Consider the following 18,740-nt stretch of genomic DNA (forward strand, 5'->3'; position numbering starts at 1 on the left):
CTTAACTTTGGGCGAATAAATAAACTAATGTAACATTTACTGAGCTAATTCCCCTGTTAAATTATTTTACTGGCAGCTATGATTTAAAAAAAAAAAAAAAATTAAAATGTCCAAAATGCACAGATCCCTACATTTATAGCCTTGGCTTAAATGTGTGTTCACTAAATTATAAAGTTTGTTTAATATTATTTATATGTACATTACATTAAATTAAAATGTTTATAAGGCCTAGATTTCAGCTGATTTTATTTAGTGTTTAATATGAAAACTTTTAAAGCAAATATCTGAGAAATTTCTTCCAATACATGCTAATTCAAATGAGTTAAATCTTCATAAATTATTAGCAAACTGAAAGTTAATTTTTGATGCAGTATTCTTAAAAAATTTATACTTGCAAACACGTTGTGTATAATCATCTCAAAACAAACCAAATAGATTAACTAGTCTATTTACTCCTATATATTTAAGGAGATCAACATTTAGGTGAAAGATTTATTCCTCAGTCATAATGGCAAAGGGTGAGCAATAGTTTAATGATATAAGATACTCTACAGAGATCAAGCATTTTTTTCAGTATGATTAAAGCAGCTATGTGAAATTCCCAATTTTTCTCTGTTTGCCAAGCTGGTTTATCTTACATGTTGAATTAAAACTTTGTGGGTTGGTTCTTACCTTCTTTTTCTCTGTGAGAAGTGAGGGAGAGCTGTGAAATGCTCCATCTGTTCCCAAACCATGTCAGCTGGCAAAGAGATGCTTCTTCCCCTGCCCTCTCTTACTGCAGTTTTGGGCTGGTTTACACCATTGCCTCAACACAAATTGTGAGGATTTAATCTTGTTTAAGTAGAAGTCACAATGTCAGTGCACAGCATTCGAGAGGACTCTTCCTGTTGATTTAACTTGCAGTCCTTTTAAACCTCGACCTCAGCTTGCTGGAATTTACAACACAAATTTACAGACATTTACACTTGAACTGGGTGTAGTGGATGGAGGATTTCAGTTTCAGGATTGCCTTAACACCTTGGACTTTCTTATCCTTTGAGTTGCACTCAAAGACATTAAACATGATTCTCTTCAGTCATAATCCTTTGGATTTTTATCAGTCCCATCTGAGTGTCTCAAAGCAAACACAGGGTGTACCCTGGTGAAAGTGAAAACAGAAATAAATATTGTCATTATTTCCTTACTACAAACAATGCTGAACCACACTCAAGGCAGAAAGGCTCTACAGAATCACGATGGGTTTCGAACACTGCATACTCCTTCATCACTGTGGTGGTTTTGGTTTGTTAATTTAAGATTTTTTTTATTTTGGAGATTTCTTAATTAATGTGTTGATGAGTGTGGTGGGTTTTAGTGTTTGTGAAGTACTTATGTACTTATTTCTTCTTGTGAGATAGGATTAGGAGAAAGGTAAAGTAGGTTTAAAATTTTAAAATGGTATAAAGAAAATTTTATTAATAGTCACTAAAAGAAAAAAGTAGTAAGAATATATTTTTTTATATATGTATATATATTTTTTTAGAATACTTCTTTTTTCTTTGTTACTTTTTTTCTATTTAAAATGTAAAGAAATAAAACTTACAATTTTTAGTTAGTTTACTATTTTTAAAATAGTATACTACTGAAATACTCAGTTAATGTTCAAGACCAGTGTTTCTCTGCCTTGCATTTGAAATTCCAGTTTCCACTCTGGATGGCCAAATTAAAACAAAACCAAAACCAACCAACCAAAACCAATAAAACAACCCCCAAAAAACAAATGAGCCACAAATACTGCCTCCCCGCCCCCCCCAAAAAAAAAAAAAAAAAAAAAAAACCACCAACAGGAGAAAGACTTCACCCAAGTATGGTTTGAAAAAGATAGAATTAGAAAGAAATCCTGCAGTAACAGTGGGAGGCTGCCCCACTCAAGCTGTGCAAAAAGATGAGAGGAGGTCCCTGGTGTAATGGAAACTGATTATTTTATTATTCAGAAATATTTTAATTGAATTATGAAGAGGTTTTTGCTCTCATCTCTATTGCTGTGTGAATACTGACTCATCTAGCCAAGTGCAAACATCTGCATCTGGGATGTTCACTCCAGCCTCCCTTACTGTGGAACGCAGGAGCCATTTCCAGAGGGCAGAGATTCTTATTTGAGGTAGACACTGACAACTGCTTAGATTGGTAATACCTTAAAAAATACACAGGCAAAAGCAGGTGAATTAAACTGTGTTTACAGAGTCAGAAAGTTTAGCCTTGGGCTTCTTTTGAGGGTTAATGTTGATATGGAAGTTAACTCCACTTTCTGTGAGCTGATGCCTAACTTTTTTCTGAACAGAAATTTTTTAAGTGCTTCTTAAGGAGCATTTATCTGTGTAAATTTTCTGTCTTGATGCTCTGATCTCTTTAGGTTCTGGAGGTTGGAGAGATTTGTATGTCTTGTAGTTTGTGGGTTTTGCCCATTTGACACTTTTGGGGACCAAAAGAGAATTAAGGAAAACAGTTGCAAAAACATTCATCAAGTTGTTTGAATTCTTGGACCACTAGGCCAAATCCAAGGACAGTTAATTTTTCTTTGCAGATATTGAGCACCTGCCTAGATTCACTGTACTATTTTTAGGATTCTAATGCAATTTAGGATCTCTAACCTGAGTTTTAAAGGTGTAGTGCTCTGGCCCATCTCTGTAGAGAAAGAACCCATGAAAGATCTCGAGTGCTCCATGGTTTTCACCAAGCAGAAAAGGAATCTGGAATCTTTTGGCCCAGAACCTGGAATTAGGTATGTTGAGTGCAGGATAAGACTTTATTTGTAGAAATGAAAACTCTGAACACTTTGACTCGGTCAACAAACACACCAAATCAATGGATTTTAGGAACAGTCTTATTTTTCCTGCTTTCATTCCTAGAGAAATTGCTCAATAAGAGGCATCTGAAAAAAATCTGGGGGTTCAAGTGACACCAGCCATGACTAATATTTAAAGACACTCAGTTTGACTTTTTCTGATGCCAGCTAACTGCATCAGTCAAGTGTGTGGCTAATCATGACTAATGTACACTATTTAAATAAGAACTTTATAAGAAAAGAGCCTCTGCAAATGCCTTTTCATTCCACTATACTTCTGAAGCCTATACCTTCATCTCCTTTACATAAATCCTGGATTATCTGGAGATGTGGCTGAATTAATTTGTTTTGTGAAGGGATGGTTGTCCTGAGGTGAAAAGCACAGGAACTATTTGGATTATTTGAGTCATTGAGGATATCAGTACTTCTGCATTTGTTGCTCAGGGAAATGCCTGAAGTACTGAACTGCAAAGGAAAAGACACTCCAGGAAAATTTTTAATCTCAAACACAAGTATTTTCTGAAGAGAGTCATACTGGATTTAAACAATTTCAGTGAGCTATTAAAATTTTGTCAAAAAGTGATATTTTTTCCTCCTTTTCTACAATTACTCATTTTTTCCCCATTTGGATAGGACACTTGCTCTTTCAGCAGTGAAAATGAGATTGCCAACATCATCTACACAGGTCGTAGGTACATTTGTATGTGTACAGAGAAGGTTCAGAGAAAATATTGTTGCCTACAACTACTTCTGAGGAGGGTTTGGAAGAACCAGATCCAAACCTGGCAGAGTTCCATGGACATAGGGACAGGAAAAGCAGTAAAAAAAAGTTTTCACATGGAAAATACCAATTAGATATGAGGTAAAAATGTTTTAACTGGAGGGTAGTGAAATTCAAGTGCAGCGTGGAGTTCTCTAGCCCAGAGATGTGAAATTATTTATCCTTGGACATACCCGAATTTCAGCAAAATCCAGCACAACCTCATGTAATTCAAATTTTCAACAGGACATTGCACTAGATGACCTCAAAAGGTTCTTTTCATCCTTAAAGAATATTTGCATAATAAAACATGAGTAATAAAAATGAGCCCTTAGAATTCAGAGCAAGATTTTATTCATTCCAATTCATTCTCAATTTGCTGTCATCTTTACTTGTTCCTTCCCTGTGAATTGCAACAGCCTTTACAATTTTTTTTTTTTTGTTCTGGTTTCATTTGCTTGCACTAAGTAAGAACAGGCAATTACTACCTGTTTTAATGGTTTTTAATGACATTTAGTGTTAGCTAAAGTTAAAAATGTAATGAACAGATGCATTTACAAATTGTTTGTTCAGTAATTGACCAGGGAGAAAAATCCTTCTAGCAGGAAACTCTTGTTACTTACTGAATGTTGTTTAACCATTGATTGAGTTGGCCAAACAAATAGAACAGTAAATAATGAATAATTTATTTAGTATAAAATTGTAGAATTTCTATTTAAAATTTTTTGTAATATATGATTAAGCCATCTATGTCTGACTGAAATAGAGCTTATCCTTGAAGACTATGGTGGAATTTTGTTTTTTTTTTCTTTTCTTTTATATTTTATTTCGTTGCACACTGTTGTAAAGTCTTGGAAAGTGCTCAGAGAATCAAACAGAGAGAGGAATGTTTTCACTGATTGAGTTGATCAACACTGGAAAGACCCTCAGCACCAAGGGAGTAAAATCCTTTTAGCACCTCAAAAATGATCAATATCTTGAATGGTTGAAGCCTTTATCTGCTTCTACAAGACGTAAAATAAACATGAACAACAGCAGGCAAACTTTAGGAAGCAAGGAATAGTTGTCCTGGTATCATCTTCCATTCTACAACAAGATTTGATTTGATTTGATTTATTCTGATGTGTTTGATGCATTGTTTCCAAGCCTTTTCCTGAGAAAAACCAGCTGTGCCTGTGGAGCACTTATCTTCAAAGTGTCCCTGTGCTGACCTGGCAATCATGATTTTAGAGACAGGAAAAGAGCTGGAGGAGCAGATTGGCCTCAAAAACTGGCAGATCCTCACAGCTGAAGATGTGGAGATAAATCACATACAGAGACCACTCTGACACTGGTACAAATTAAAAAAAGAATTTGGGGAAATAGCACATTTCTCAGCATTGTAGTCTTAAGTCCTGCTTTGTGCTGCTTTTCATTTTGTTTTCTTTGAGACAAAATCAGGAGGAATAGCAGGAGATGACACATTTACTCGTGTTAAGCATAGAGTGTTTCTGTGCTTTATTGATTTTTTTTTTGTATCCAAAGTCTCCTGCATTTTACCACTGAGTACAATTTCCAGCCAATCAGACATGATTTGGACTCCTTTCAGGTAAGAGTGTTAGAAAGACATGGTTTTTCCTTTTTATTGTATGTGTTCTCTAGATAAAGAACAAAAAGTTTTGCTCCTAAAACTCAGATTAAAAGAGCATTAGATTATTTTGGGCTTTTAAAATGTATTTCTATCTTCAAATTACAAGTCAGAACTCCAGCTGGGATCAGGGAGATCAGTATCACAGATTAGTTAGAGATCATTTATTTCCTCCTTTTTTCAAATTTAGCTGCAATTGGATATGATAATGGAAATGTGTACTGATGTTTTTGACAGAGACCTGCCCATGCTTTTCTGTGACCTCAGGTTCAGACCGTGTTGTGTCTTGGCTAGATTTCAGGCATGTGAATCCCTGTGTAAATTAGTGTAAATTGCTTTTTTATTAGGCTTAATACTGAGTTTTGGCAGACTTCCTACTCTAATTTTCTTCAGGAATCCTCCTAGCAATATAAAAAAAGTTTTAGTTATAGTTGGAGTTTGCCTCTCCCATCAGATAGGGTTTGGAATTCATCTTGCTGCAGACGTTTTATCTTGTTGAATGTTAGGTTTAAATCAGTCATACAGAATTCTATTTCCTGTTAATCATCCAAGAACTCAGAGCAAATTCCATGGGGCAGAATGGTTTTGAAGTTGTAAATGTGGTTGTGCCAAGTTTGCTTCAGGGAGCGTTGGAATTGTGATGGCCATTAGACAATCCTGCTTTGTCCAGGACATCCCACCCTGGCCCTCATCCTCCAGACATTCCTTCTGTGCAGAATGAGGAGGATTTGGAAGAAAAATATTACAAGTCATCGTGGCAGAAGACTCATTCCCTTGTTTCTCAGTTGTGGGTTGATGTAGAAAGTGTTTCTTCCTCTACATTCAGCCTTAGCAAAGAAAACCTGGTATAAACAACTCATCTACAAAACTCCTTTAGCTTTATTCACTGAGGATTTCTTCCTTGTCCTATAGAGTTTTTCCAGATATTTTGGCATGCAGATTTTGTGAAATACTTTAATTCAGCAGCAGACTCTGAAAGTTCTGAGACAGGGCTGTAGCATGAAAAAGACTGCTAAAGCAACTGAATTTTTAAAATGCAATGCTGTATAGGATTGCTTGTCCTTACAGAGGTTCTGGTGAGTGGTAAAAACTGTACTGGCTTGACCCATTTTTTCTCCTGTGAAATGGCAGATAATGAGTAGAAAAAGAAAATTAAATGTTTCTGAGAGATTTTTTTTTGTTATGGGTCAAAATAAATTCCCCCATTAAATTCTGAAATGAATGCAACAAGATATTAATTAAATGTTAAATACTGAGGAAATTAACCTATGTTATATTTGGTAACTAGACAAATTATTGTATTATTTTCATAGCAATAGTATTGGAGAAATAATTTATTCACTGTAAATGCATTTGTTAAATAGAAAAAAAATAATATCTATCAAGAATTGAATAATGTGTTTTCCACCTTTGGGACCTGCAAGGTAGAGAGACACTAGCAATAATTATTTTCCAGAAAAATAATTAAGTAATTAGGTAATTAGTTAACTTTCAGGTGTTTCCAATTGTCTTTTTGTCATTTCACCATTTCAGTTGTTAAAATATGAGCTTTCCCATTAAGTGTTCTTCTCAAAGCAAATAAATTAGGATATCATTTTGTCATTTACCCTTTTGCTTCTGAAATACTAAAATATTTACTTGGAGTAAGTAAAGCAAATGTAGAAGTGCATTGCTATTATGCCTGTTTACATTTTACTTGGAATGTCAGTTCTGAGAGTATTTTTATTTGCTTCTGCTTTTGCAAATTAGCATACAGCAGTTGGTAATGTGTTTTAAAATGCGTATAGTCCATAGAAGACAGAAAATATCCACAGTTATTGCTGTATTTTTGTGCTTTCTTCTGTCCTTGGACATGGCAGCCTTTGTTTAATACAACCAAATGGGCTTGGGAATCCCCTGGGTTTCTTACCTGTAATTGAAAAAATGCAGATGAGGGTGGTTATTCAGTGGATTGGGCACCTATAAAACACAACTATCCCCAGAATGAATTAAATATTCATCATGTATAAAGGAGTAAGTTAATTGCAGTCAAATGTGAAAACAAATAGCTAGGGAAGGACAAGTACAATACAATTTTCTCTGTGTGGCTGCAGATCCATTTTTAACATTATTGTGACCGCATTACATTCCAGATAAGACTTCTTTTGAGAGAGAGAGAGATTTTCAAGTATTTAGGATAGTTTTCTCCAAATGGACCATAGCTAGCAAGAGCCCTGTGAGATTTTGAAGTGACTGACTAAAACAGCCCCTCAGTAGAGCTGATAAAAAGCAGATGTCTCCTTCCAAAGGAAAGGGAGCATCTGAATAGCAAGCAGGCCATTCTTGCGTTGGCTCTCTCTAACAGGGTCATGTTTTATGCATGAAATGTGCCACAGAAACGTAAGATGTGATTTTATAAATAAGATCTTTTTCTGGCATACCTCTTGTAGGTATGGATTTACTGTTAAGTGCAGCTGAGAGGAAAATGTTCTGTTGCATAAGAATACAATCTGAGAAATTGATATTCCTGATTTACCATCCAGGTTCATAATTGCATAATTGTAGCCTTATTTTCTCTGGTGACTGTTGATTGACCTTTGGGGTGGGATAAGAGCAACTGTACCTTGTCCAGGAAAGTGTGAACTTCCTTTGGAAAGGAGAAGCAAGGAATTCACCCAGAATTCACAGAAATCCATCAGACTTGGCAGTGCCTAAGTCCCCTGCTAAAGGTGTACAAATCAAATCTTAGCCAGGAGTATTTGAGGAGCTACAGGTTCTATTTCAACGTGTAAAATAAATTATATTTTCTCCTCCCAATCTCTACACAGTGGACAAGACCAAAATCTATTTATCAATGGCTCCTCATACTAATTTTTTGTTTTCCTACCTTTCAAGGTCAGTAGGGGCTGTTGTTATCAGCGAAGCTGCCTTCCTGCATAACTGATGCCCAGGCTCCCTGAATTGATGTGCACTAAAAATGTCCACTAGTTAATACATATTAAGCAAAACCATCCAATATTGATTTCACAGTTTCAAGAAATAGAATCAATCTTTCATGAGTTCTTGTGATTAATTAATATAACTGCTAAATAAATAATTTCAGGTAATTAATAACTAAAATGACCTGCTTCGCCTCCCAGCCTTTAAGTTTTGTTTTATCTTTGTCTCACGTGTGAAACTTGAAATATAATCAGCTTTGTTACCATGTACTTGCTGATTTCAGTCAGTGAAAACTCATTTTTTTAGTCATTCACTTGAAGGTGGGAAAAAATAGAGCTTTTTCCAATAAAGCATGGGTTTTTTTTTTTTGTTACTGAGTTTTTCTAGGTTCTTTCCCAGTTTCTCAGTATTGTTCTTGCATGGAGAAGAGGACTGAGTATCCCATAACTGTGGACAGACAACAAACTGAGTATGATAATTGAACCTATTTCATCAGTCTCCTCCTTTTTGTGTACTCAAGGAGTGGTTGCCTGGCATCTTGCATAAATAAATAAAAATATAGGAAAATAAGGAAATAAAATTCCTTATTGTTAAATTAGGTATTATCTGCTGTAGATCTGGCCAGAATTAAATCTACATTTGTGGCTTTTAGCAGCTAATTAGATATCAATCGCTTGCCCTCTGCGTGACTTGACACTTTCCCAATTGTTATCTGCAAATTTCATCAAATGAGTGACTTCCCTTCCAAGTTTTTTTAGAAGAAATATTAATATTGTGAAGCCTCCAAATGGTTTCTCCGAGACTCCACTGTGAAATTCACTGTTGAGCACTGGTTTTGGTTTTTTGGGTTTGTTTTTTTTTTTGTGTGTGTGTATATGTGCTTCTGGAAGCAGCTGCTGGAGAATCTGGAATCCTTCTGTGTATGTGTCTTGATAGTTTTGTGTCAACTGAGTTTTTAATCAAACTGTCATGTATTACTAAGCAAAAGACCTTTCAAAGATCCAATTATATCCACAGCATTATTTTAAGCAATTCAAAGTTTAATCATACCAAAATATGATGTAGGTTACTTTGAAAATATTTTAACCCACACAGCCCTTTGCTTACCTCTAACTGCATTTCTTTCCTCTATTTATGGAGTCTGCCACAGACATTGCATCATTTAATTTGGGAGTGCTGTCAGCTGAGCTGGCCTATAATTTCACAGGTCATTTTATTTTCATTGCTCAAATATTTAGAGACTAGAAACTATCTGCAATTCTTTTGATGTCTTCACCCACTTTCCAAGGGTTTATTAAAGTCAGCAGTAATAATATAGAACATTCTTAAGCAACCAGCTTTTTTTAAAACTACTCATTCTGTATCCTTACTCACTGGAAATACAGATTGGGGTTTTTTTTCCTCAATTTCCCTTATTTTTTATGGATATTTACTATTATAAATCTGAAGACATCTCTGGAAGCTAGATTTTCTCCTTTCTAAAACACAAATTATAATTCTTCCCCATTACAGCAAGGTGACAATATAGGAGAATATCTCTTTTCACTGCTTTACAGTTAAGGACAAAAATTTCCAGCTTTATTCCTTCCCATTTCTTCAGCTATTTTGTTAATGCAATTGCTGGTTATTTTATTTAGATTATGTGTAAAAGAAGCCAGAAATCTTGATTATCTCAAGATTCTGCAAACTTCTGCAAATAGTGCAGGAAAATTGCATGACAGCTGATAAGCAGCTCAAAAACTCCTCAAAACCTGAAGGATCTTCTTTAGGGGGAAGAAAAACCTGGAATTATATTCTTGGCAGATCTTTTCCACCCTTTCTTATTCCAAGTGACCAGGTCCAGTGCAGTTATTCTTAGGTTCTTTATGAATTTTGATTTTCCTCAGCATTTACTGTTCTTAGAGTTTCATGGGACAGTAACCTAAGTTTATCTTTCATGGTTGAGAGAACTTTTTATTTTCCAAAGGCAGGAAGAATATTTTTATATTATTTATATATATATAAGCCTAAGCAGCAGAACACCATTACTTTGTGCAGCAAGTCAAAGGCTCTGTTGGCTGTTAGGACCAAAATCCATCATTATATCTATAATTCTTTGTGTACTGCAGGGAGTAAAGGTTGCCTTCTGTACTATGAAGTAATTTTCCTGGTGGTGCTTTTATTTGAGATGTTAATTTTCCTTCTTATGATTTTCTTATTATTAACATAACATTTGGAAAAGTGCACAGGTTTCTGTGCCCAGATTTTGTAAGGAATTAACACACTCAGGGCTTGAGTCACTGCTGCCTCATTCCAGCTTTGTGTGGCAAAGCACAGCTTAAAGCTGGAGCAACGCAGTGGTGTGGGAAGATCTAAATGTTAATTGGAGTGATGTTCATTCAGTTTAATTCTTCTTTGCTGAGCCATAATACAAGCAAAGACCTGGAGGCTGTAAGAAAATCATGGGAAGTGCTTAGGTGGCCAAATTGGATACATGGAATGGCCACCAGCAGATTTTGGAGAACACTCACAGCCTGTGATGGGGTTTTATGTCTCTTTTCTGGTTCCAAGACTTGGAAGTGTTTTACAGGATAAGTGGATATTAGGGTTAAAGACTGAGTATCTGCATCTTAAATTAAGATTATTAATGGTGAAAAGAGGGAGCTCTTGCCTACTCTAACAGCATATTGAAACTGAAGAGAGTTAAAATGGCATCAAAATACAAAATCTGGTTTCCTAAAAGGTGTCTTTGCAGCCTGCATCTGATTGTGAAGAAGTGGAAGATTCTGCATGCCCTCATCACTACAGTCCATAAAATTACTGATTGCTGTGTTCAGAGGTGTAGATTGAACGCTGTATATAAGTTTAAACATCTAAATTTGGTGCCCCCTAATTTTAAAATGCTTCCTTTAATTATTCTGTTTCTTAATGTATGTAAACCAGCTTTTTGTGGTGGAAAATGTGAAGCTGTTGGAAACCTTCAGCAACCGGAATTCATTCAGGAATGTGCAATAGAGGCTCAATCCAGTCAGTTTATCCACACTGATTATGAAGTAAACACTATTTGATGGTATCACTTTATATTCAATATCAATCCACCAGTGTTTCAAAAAGAATCATTTAACAATGAATAATGCTTGATTGTAGATCTCTGTAGTAAATTAGAATATCCTAATTTAATAGAGTGTGATCTGTTATTTGCCAACAAACATACAGATTGCCTTATAAATCATGCAGCAGTGTGGTTATAGAATAACACTAGACTGGATTATATTTCATTACTCCCTATTGAACAGTCATGTTTCTGCCATGTAATGTAATTTTCCATCTTTTAACTTCGTTTCTTTTACTAACAGAAATACAAATTAGTCCCAAGGAAAAATATTTACTAGGGGCATGCAATTAACTGTGCATTTCAGGGAATGGCACCACGTACGTGAATGTCATTAAAATGCTTTTTTTTTTGGTTTTCACCTCACTGTATGTAGCTGTTTATGTATTTGATGAACTATAATGAGTTTAAGGCCAGAGCAGAGGAAATAAAACACCCCAGGTAAGTACAGATTAATGTGGTTTCAATGTCCGTTTTTGTTCACATCAGTCACTGACCCTTCAGAAGGAGATTTCTCCTGAACTCTTCTGTTAATGATGCAAAATGCTTGAGGTGAAGTATGGTGTGGCTTTTGTTATTGCCTTATGACTGTTTGTCCTGCTTACCTTGCTTACGTTTATATTACACAGCCATGTGCTCCCAAAATAGGGAGCAGGAAAGGTTGGGAGTGACATTTGCACTAATTAAAAATAGCTAAAAACTTACTGAACATATGGGGTGGAATCAAAGAGATAAAATAATACTACATCCCATATCATTCTACAGTCTGGGAAAGACATAAGTAACTGAAGCAGCTTCCATGGTATATCTGAAAGGCTTTATCACAAAAAACGAGAATGTCACTCTTCAGTATTTTAGGAAAGGGATAATTGAACATCATAAGTAGTAACCTGCCCTGATACAGTCCTTAGGAGCATATTTTTAGGACTTATTACTTTCAGAATATCCACTTGGATCTGGCCAGTACCTGATTCACATTGTGGAACACTGAGGCATTGCCTTGGAAGTCCCATATGTTAAAGATATATCCCATATAAGATATGTTAAAATCCTTTTGAAAATTTCGGCCAGGGGTATGTACTTCACTTCAGTATGATGGAAGCTTGCTGACTGGAAGTCCCAGTGTTTTGAAGCTCAGCAAGTCCTTGAGGACTCTTACATCCTGAGGACACCCAGGAACCTCAGGCAGGTTCATGCATGGGAGAAGCACAAAGGTACAAAAAGCCTGGTAACCACAAAGTAACATTCCTTGAGACCAGAAGTAACTCACACGTTGCAGGAGCTGCCAAAACCTGCAGTTAACTGTCTCATCTTTTCATTTCTGTAGGGGTTTCAGAAGCTCCTTTCATCTTTTCAGATGGGATTCTTTAACAAGCTCAGTGCTGGCCTCACACTGTTCCTGTAGACATCACTGGGGGTGTTATCCTGGGCTAACAGGAATAATTAGAACAAACTGGAACACTTGGGAAAAATCCCTGTTGACCTGTTTTGCAGTAGATGTGTAACAGTAAATTTTTAAAGGTTTAAGTAAGAAGTAAAGGGGTTTTTGTGAGAAAACAGAAAACTTCTTAAATTGTAGAAAAAGAATCAACAACCAAAAAAAATCACAAACTGACAAAAAGAAAAAAAAAAACAATGCTCAGACAACACAAGCTTTTCCTTTAACTTATAAAAAAAATTTAATGTGAGGTACCACAGTCTTACCCTTACTGTTTAGTGCATGATGTTGCCAGTGCTGGATACTCCAGGGTACCCTGAGGAAGAGGATTTGTTCCATCTTTAATGAGATCTGGGAGGATCCAGGCTCCAGTCAGGAAATGGCTCATTGATCCAGCCATGGAATGACCTTGCAGTATTTTGTTTTGGAGTAACCTTGCTATATTTCATTTTGTTTTCTCTTTGTAGCTGGACAGTGCCACTTCTCTCATCCAGGCAGCTAAAAACCTGATGAACGCTGTGGTCCTTACAGTGAAAGCATCATATGTGGCTTCTACTAAATATCAGAAGGTCTATGGCACTGCTGCAGTGAACTCTCCAGTTGTATCTTGGAAGATGAAGGCCCCCGAGAAGAAACCTCTAGTAAAGAGAGAAAAACCAGAAGAATATCAGACAAGAGTGAGGAGAGGGTCCCAGAAGAAACATATTTCCCCAGTACAGGCCTTAAGTGAATTTAAAGCTATGGATTCATTCTAAACCACTGAGCTTTACCAGGAGGGTTTTATATTCTTTTTTGTATGCGTACCTGCCGACTTGTGTGCGTCTGGCATGGGGTGGGGGGGACAAAGTGACAATTTGCATGCGACCTGAGACTCTGTTCCAGTAAATAACTCTCTGCAGTGCCCAAAATTCAGGGCATTGCCTTCTGATGTTAACTCCAAGCTTCCTTTTTAAACTAAACTATAGCATTAAATTGGCCAAAGAATTTGCGTCACGGGGGTATACGTGTGGAATAAATGATAAATTCCAGTCTAAACCCTGAAATTTTTATGCATGCAAGAAACATTAGGTTGGCAGGTATATTAAGTGAAAAATAAAAAAATAAAAAAAGGAATTGTAATGGTAGACCATAAAGCTTGTATTGCTTCTGTTGCAGTGCAAAAATGTACTAGCCAATATGCTTCAATGTGTGGCCCAATAATTAAATGATATAACTTTTAAGTCATCTTCATTATAGTATGTGAATTTTTAAAACAGATTCAAACTAATTCATCTTAAAAATGCTTCTTTTGAACCAGATTTTGTTCTTTATATTCTAGTAGTGTTATGACTGCTCACATTTCAATTAATCCCATTAATATGACCAGAGGTTTACTTTTGCCAATTGAATTCCTTATGGTGGAGTATGAAGCACAATATGGTGATTGACATTGCCTTTTCTATTATGATTATTATTCTGATTATTATTATTATTATTATATTAGTAATAGAAGACCTGGTGGTGGAATGTTTAGAGACACGGAAACTGACAGTGTGAGAATTTAGAGGCAAATATGTAGGTGTAGCTTGGATTACAGGTATCTGACATACCATTGTAACCACTAACTCAATAAACTCATTTAACCTTGGAATCCTCAATCTGGCTCGTCTCCTTTATTGCACAGGTATCTCCTGAATCCTAGTTGATGCATAGAGTCACTAATTCTGCCTTGTGATTCCTTTTTGTTCTTAATTTTTGTGAACTTTCTCATTTCTTAATAGGCAGAATAAGGCAAACATGGTCAGTAGGTTAAAAGCAGAGTTTTAATCTGAGACTGATTTAACTCTCAATACATACGAGACATATGTGTCATGTGGAATGAAATTATTTGTTTAAATGCAACACCTCAGAACAACCATAAAGATAATTTAACTCATTCACTTGTAAGGTTGGCACTTCAGAACCCTGGAATCACCTATTGTGCCATGCTTTACAGACCTGTACAAAGTCCACTGCTCAAATATCTACTTTTATTCCCTTTTGACACCAACAGTTACTTAATTACAGAGCCTGTATATCATTATCAAAAAGTCTGGGTGTATATATAAAAGAAAACAATGAGAATCTATTAATTTTCCATATAATTAGATAATCAAGTTAAGGAACATTCATGGCCTCACAGGGGATTTGAAACACTGTGATAAACACTGAGTTACTGCAATAGTGACAAGTGTAGCCCTTGCAGAGTTTTTGAGAGATGTTTGGATGTTGTCTCAGATGCACTGATTATTCCTCAGAATAGCAAAGCACCAAATTTTGTTCTATTGCCCTCCTACACAGTCTATGTAAAGAAATGTACTCTCAGAGGTCTTTTAGGAAATTACTATTTTTGCTTTCTTTAGTTGTTCTGTGTAATAAAAGCAGTTCCCCAATCAGAGCTGGAGAGTGTAGACATGACCAAAATATCTGAGATGTGGGGAAGTCCTTGCAGAGCTTTCCCTACAAAGCCCTGGAGTCTGACATAGACTGACATTGCTTGTGGTAACAATTAACCCCCTAAAATTAATTGGGATCTTTACAAATGAGACTACAGAGACAAAAGACAGATACAGAGTCTAAAGACAAAAATAGCAAATAACAGACAAGTAAAAATGTCCTGGCCGGATGCATGAAAAAGGAAAATAGGCTACTTGTCATGAAGAAAAGTAATAGCTCTTCTTCAGAAGTGTTTTCCTCTGAAACTCTGATGGATTAACACGATGATTGCTTTAAAATCATGCTGTTGCTCTAAAAGCCATCTCAAATTTGGAAAAGTTTAGAGGAAAGCACGGAGTCTAATGGAATCTGTGAACACATGGACTGTCCAGTGCTGGGGTCTCCATGGATAAAGATCCCAGTGAAAGGAGTCTGGGACCAGTCACTCTCTCAGAATAGTGACTGTGTCTGTGAAATGCTCCAGGAAAATCAGTCAGTGAGGGAAGAATCCAGAGTGACTTTGGCCAACTTAGTCCATGGCCATTAGAGTCATACTTTAGGATGGATTGTTTGCCTTTTGTCCATCTAGGCTCTAAATATCTTCATGGTCACACAATAAAATGTAGTGTTGATAAATGATAAAGTAATGCACATGAAAAAATGAGCCAGGAACCAGCCAGGATGTTCCAGTTCAGTGCCCAGCTCGTGTAGTAAAGCCAACAGGATGAGGACAGGTTTGGCAGAGGAAAATATTGGGTGCCTCTGTTTGAATTGTTCATGCAATTTTTATTCACTCATCTGAAACAAGAGATGGGAATGTACATGGAAACATGAGAAGCATTACAAAATCTGGAATTTCTGTCATGCAAGGAGAGTCTAAATCAGGCACCGACAGTTTTGTACTGTATGTTCTTTAAGGTCCCTTCCAAGCCAAACCATTCCATGATTCTATGAATCTAAATGAGCAAAAATAAGCACTAAATCCAAATAATCAAAAAGTAACCACTGGCCCTTAGAAGTGAGAAATCCAGTGTTACAAAGTGAACTGTCAAACAGCAAGTTCAATATTTTGAAAATTTTTTTTCTTAAAATAAGTAAATTGTGAAATTCATTTTCACAATGTCACAGTTGCCACAATGATAATTCTACTAACTTCACCAATAAAGCATTCATCCCACAGACCTTCCGTCTTGAGATCTTGCAAATCTTGCGGATCTAGAAGAATTTTGAGCGTAGTATAAAGGGTAAGCATAAACAAATAATGTGGATTTCGTAAATGTTCTCTAGAGACATTTCTCCACACCTTTGCTCAGAAATCTGCAGCCCTTTCTCATGACCAGCACCCTGGTTCTCAACCAAAATGTGGTATCACACATCTTCCTGTGTACTTACAACCTGGAAAATGTTCAAATGTACCTGAAATGCAGGAGAAGTGAATATATTTATATATTTCTTAATGACAGAACATAGTTATTTTTAAATAATTTGCTTCCAGCTGATAAATATACAGCAAGTGACTGTTTTGAAGACCAACATGAAGGTCAGAGAGGCTTCCCTGAGCTGGGGACAGTTTCTAGAGTGGTTTTAAATTCTGTGGTCACTCTTCTTGTTATTCATATGCCAGGCATTGAATTTTCTCTGTGAGAATTAGACACCCAAGTTACCAAAGTCAGTCAGAAATGTCTATAGCTTTTCACCTGTGGCCATAAGAAGAAGGCTAGAGAAAATTTTTGGCTTTCCATTTTGATAAACTTTCCATTTGATAAACTTCCCCTTTTAATAAACCACAGGAAAATGACCATGAAAGTATTTCAATTTATAATACACATCTTCAGCAAGTAGACAGTTCCTGAATTAAGAACTCAGAGAACACAGAAAGCTTGTAGATAACTTTCAAAATTATTTTCCTAAGTTTATTTTTTCCACACTTACTTGTTTATTTATTAGACTGAAAATCTGAAAGGGAAGAGTTAACATAACTAAATCTGTATTTTAGGTCAAGGAGCTACTGAGCAGGTCATTATTACGAAGGAATGGAGGTTTGAGGTGTAGCAGAATAACTTAGTCCATTACTCAGACATAGCACTTTTTAATCCTTAATTCCCACTGATCTCAATCTCATTAAACTCACACATGACTTTAAGTGCTTGGCTCCATATGAAGGACAGTTTTCATATGTTCAAAGCTGAACAAATGCTTTGACAATAAGGGAGTGGGGGATAAAGCATCTGCAGAGATTCACTTTGATCCAGTTAATTTCCTGCTACGCTGCCCTCAGAGGGTGAAATGCTGATCTATAGTTCAGTTCTTTTACACCTTAGAAAAAGGTGGACCAAGGTGTGGAAATCCAGAGGGAAACAGCCCCATGAAAACAAAAATACTGTGTGGATATTTTTATATCTGGTGTTTTGTTCTGTATCTCAAAGACAGCTGGCCATAGCAAGGTTCCTGTGTCTGTCTGAAACTCAATTTTAATACAGAGGATGGATATTTATAGACTCAAAATGACATTTCTCTACATAAAAATGCAGATTTCAGTCAGATTTTCAAGCAAAAATTCAGTAGGTGTGGGTTTGTTTGTTGTTTTTTTTTAAAGGAACCCCTTGGTATGAATCGGAATTAAAGGCTTGTAATGGAAACAAGTCAATGTATCCTTTTTCACTCTTATAATACACTCAGTTGTTTTATAAACAACCCCTCAGACCAGACTGGGCTGTTCATTTAATTTGTCAGATGATGAATATGTGTGTGGAGAAGGAAGGAAGCTGGAAGAGACAAAAAGGATAAAGTTTATTTGTTGAAACTTCATCAAGAGTCTGCCCAGAAGGGAAAGGTCAGGTCTGAAGCGATGTCCAAGGGCAGGAACATCATCCCACATCATCCTAGCAGGAATTCAGACACCTCTTTGGAAGTTGAGCACACCCTGCTCTTGCTGCTGAGCTGCACCTGCAGAGATCAGGAATAACCAAGATTTTTCTCCTGTTTCTCACTGAATGACCAAGTGCATCCTCAAGCAAGGGTTCACACATTTCTCCTGCTTTAGATATTTTTCCCTTTATGACTCAGTTAACACCAAGTTATGGAGAACTTGACAGCTTGATAAAAGCTGTGGGAGGTAGAAATGTATTTTCGTGCTCTAGTTATACCTTTAAAGCAATAAATATTTAATTACTTGAGGAATGTTTCCTCCTTTTGATAATGTTAGGTGAGGTGTCATAGGTGAGTAGCTGTTTCCCAATCTTATCTTCCCCCTTTGGGCAAAATTTCAAAGTTCCAGTATTGTTTGGTAAGTCCTGCATAATAATGGGCTTGAAAAGAGTGGAATCACTGCAGAATGTGAAATGTTTATACTTACCTGCTTTATCCCAGCTCACTAAAAATTAAACACAATGAAGAAAGAGAGATAAAGTAGTGTTTCCAAAGCCTCCTAGAATATTCAGAGGTAATGACTCTGCTAGAAGGATGCGTTTGATCTATTATTTTCTTTTCCTGAAATATTTCATGCAGAAATTATTTAAAAAAAAAAAAAAAAAAAGGTTCTTTGGCCTGCATTTTGAGGAGGTCATATTAAATTATCTTTATGGCTCTGTTTCCTCACCGAACCATAGAATTGGATGCTAGCAGAAG

At 36.2% G+C, this 18,740-nt stretch overlaps 1 protein-coding gene across 5 annotated transcripts in view; it reads left to right on the forward strand.

The window, feature by feature from the left end:
• Positions 1–14,296, forward strand: part of CTNNA2 (catenin alpha 2) — a 464,788-nt gene extending 450,492 nt beyond the window's left edge. For all 5 annotated transcript variants that reach the window (XM_038135460.1, XM_038135463.1, XM_038135459.1 and 2 more), the window contains one exon: positions 13,127–14,296. In XM_038135460.1, the coding sequence (XP_037991388.1) occupies positions 13,127–13,414 (288 nt within the window). In that variant the 3' untranslated portion in view covers positions 13,415–14,296. The remainder of the gene's footprint in view (positions 1–13,126) is intronic.
• The last annotated feature ends 4,444 nt before the right edge of the window (positions 14,297–18,740 follow it).

The sequence above is a fragment of the Motacilla alba genome, chromosome 4 (genome assembly GCF_015832195.1).
Source record: "Motacilla alba alba isolate MOTALB_02 chromosome 4, Motacilla_alba_V1.0_pri, whole genome shotgun sequence".
Lineage (NCBI taxonomy): Eukaryota > Metazoa > Chordata > Aves > Passeriformes > Motacillidae > Motacilla > Motacilla alba.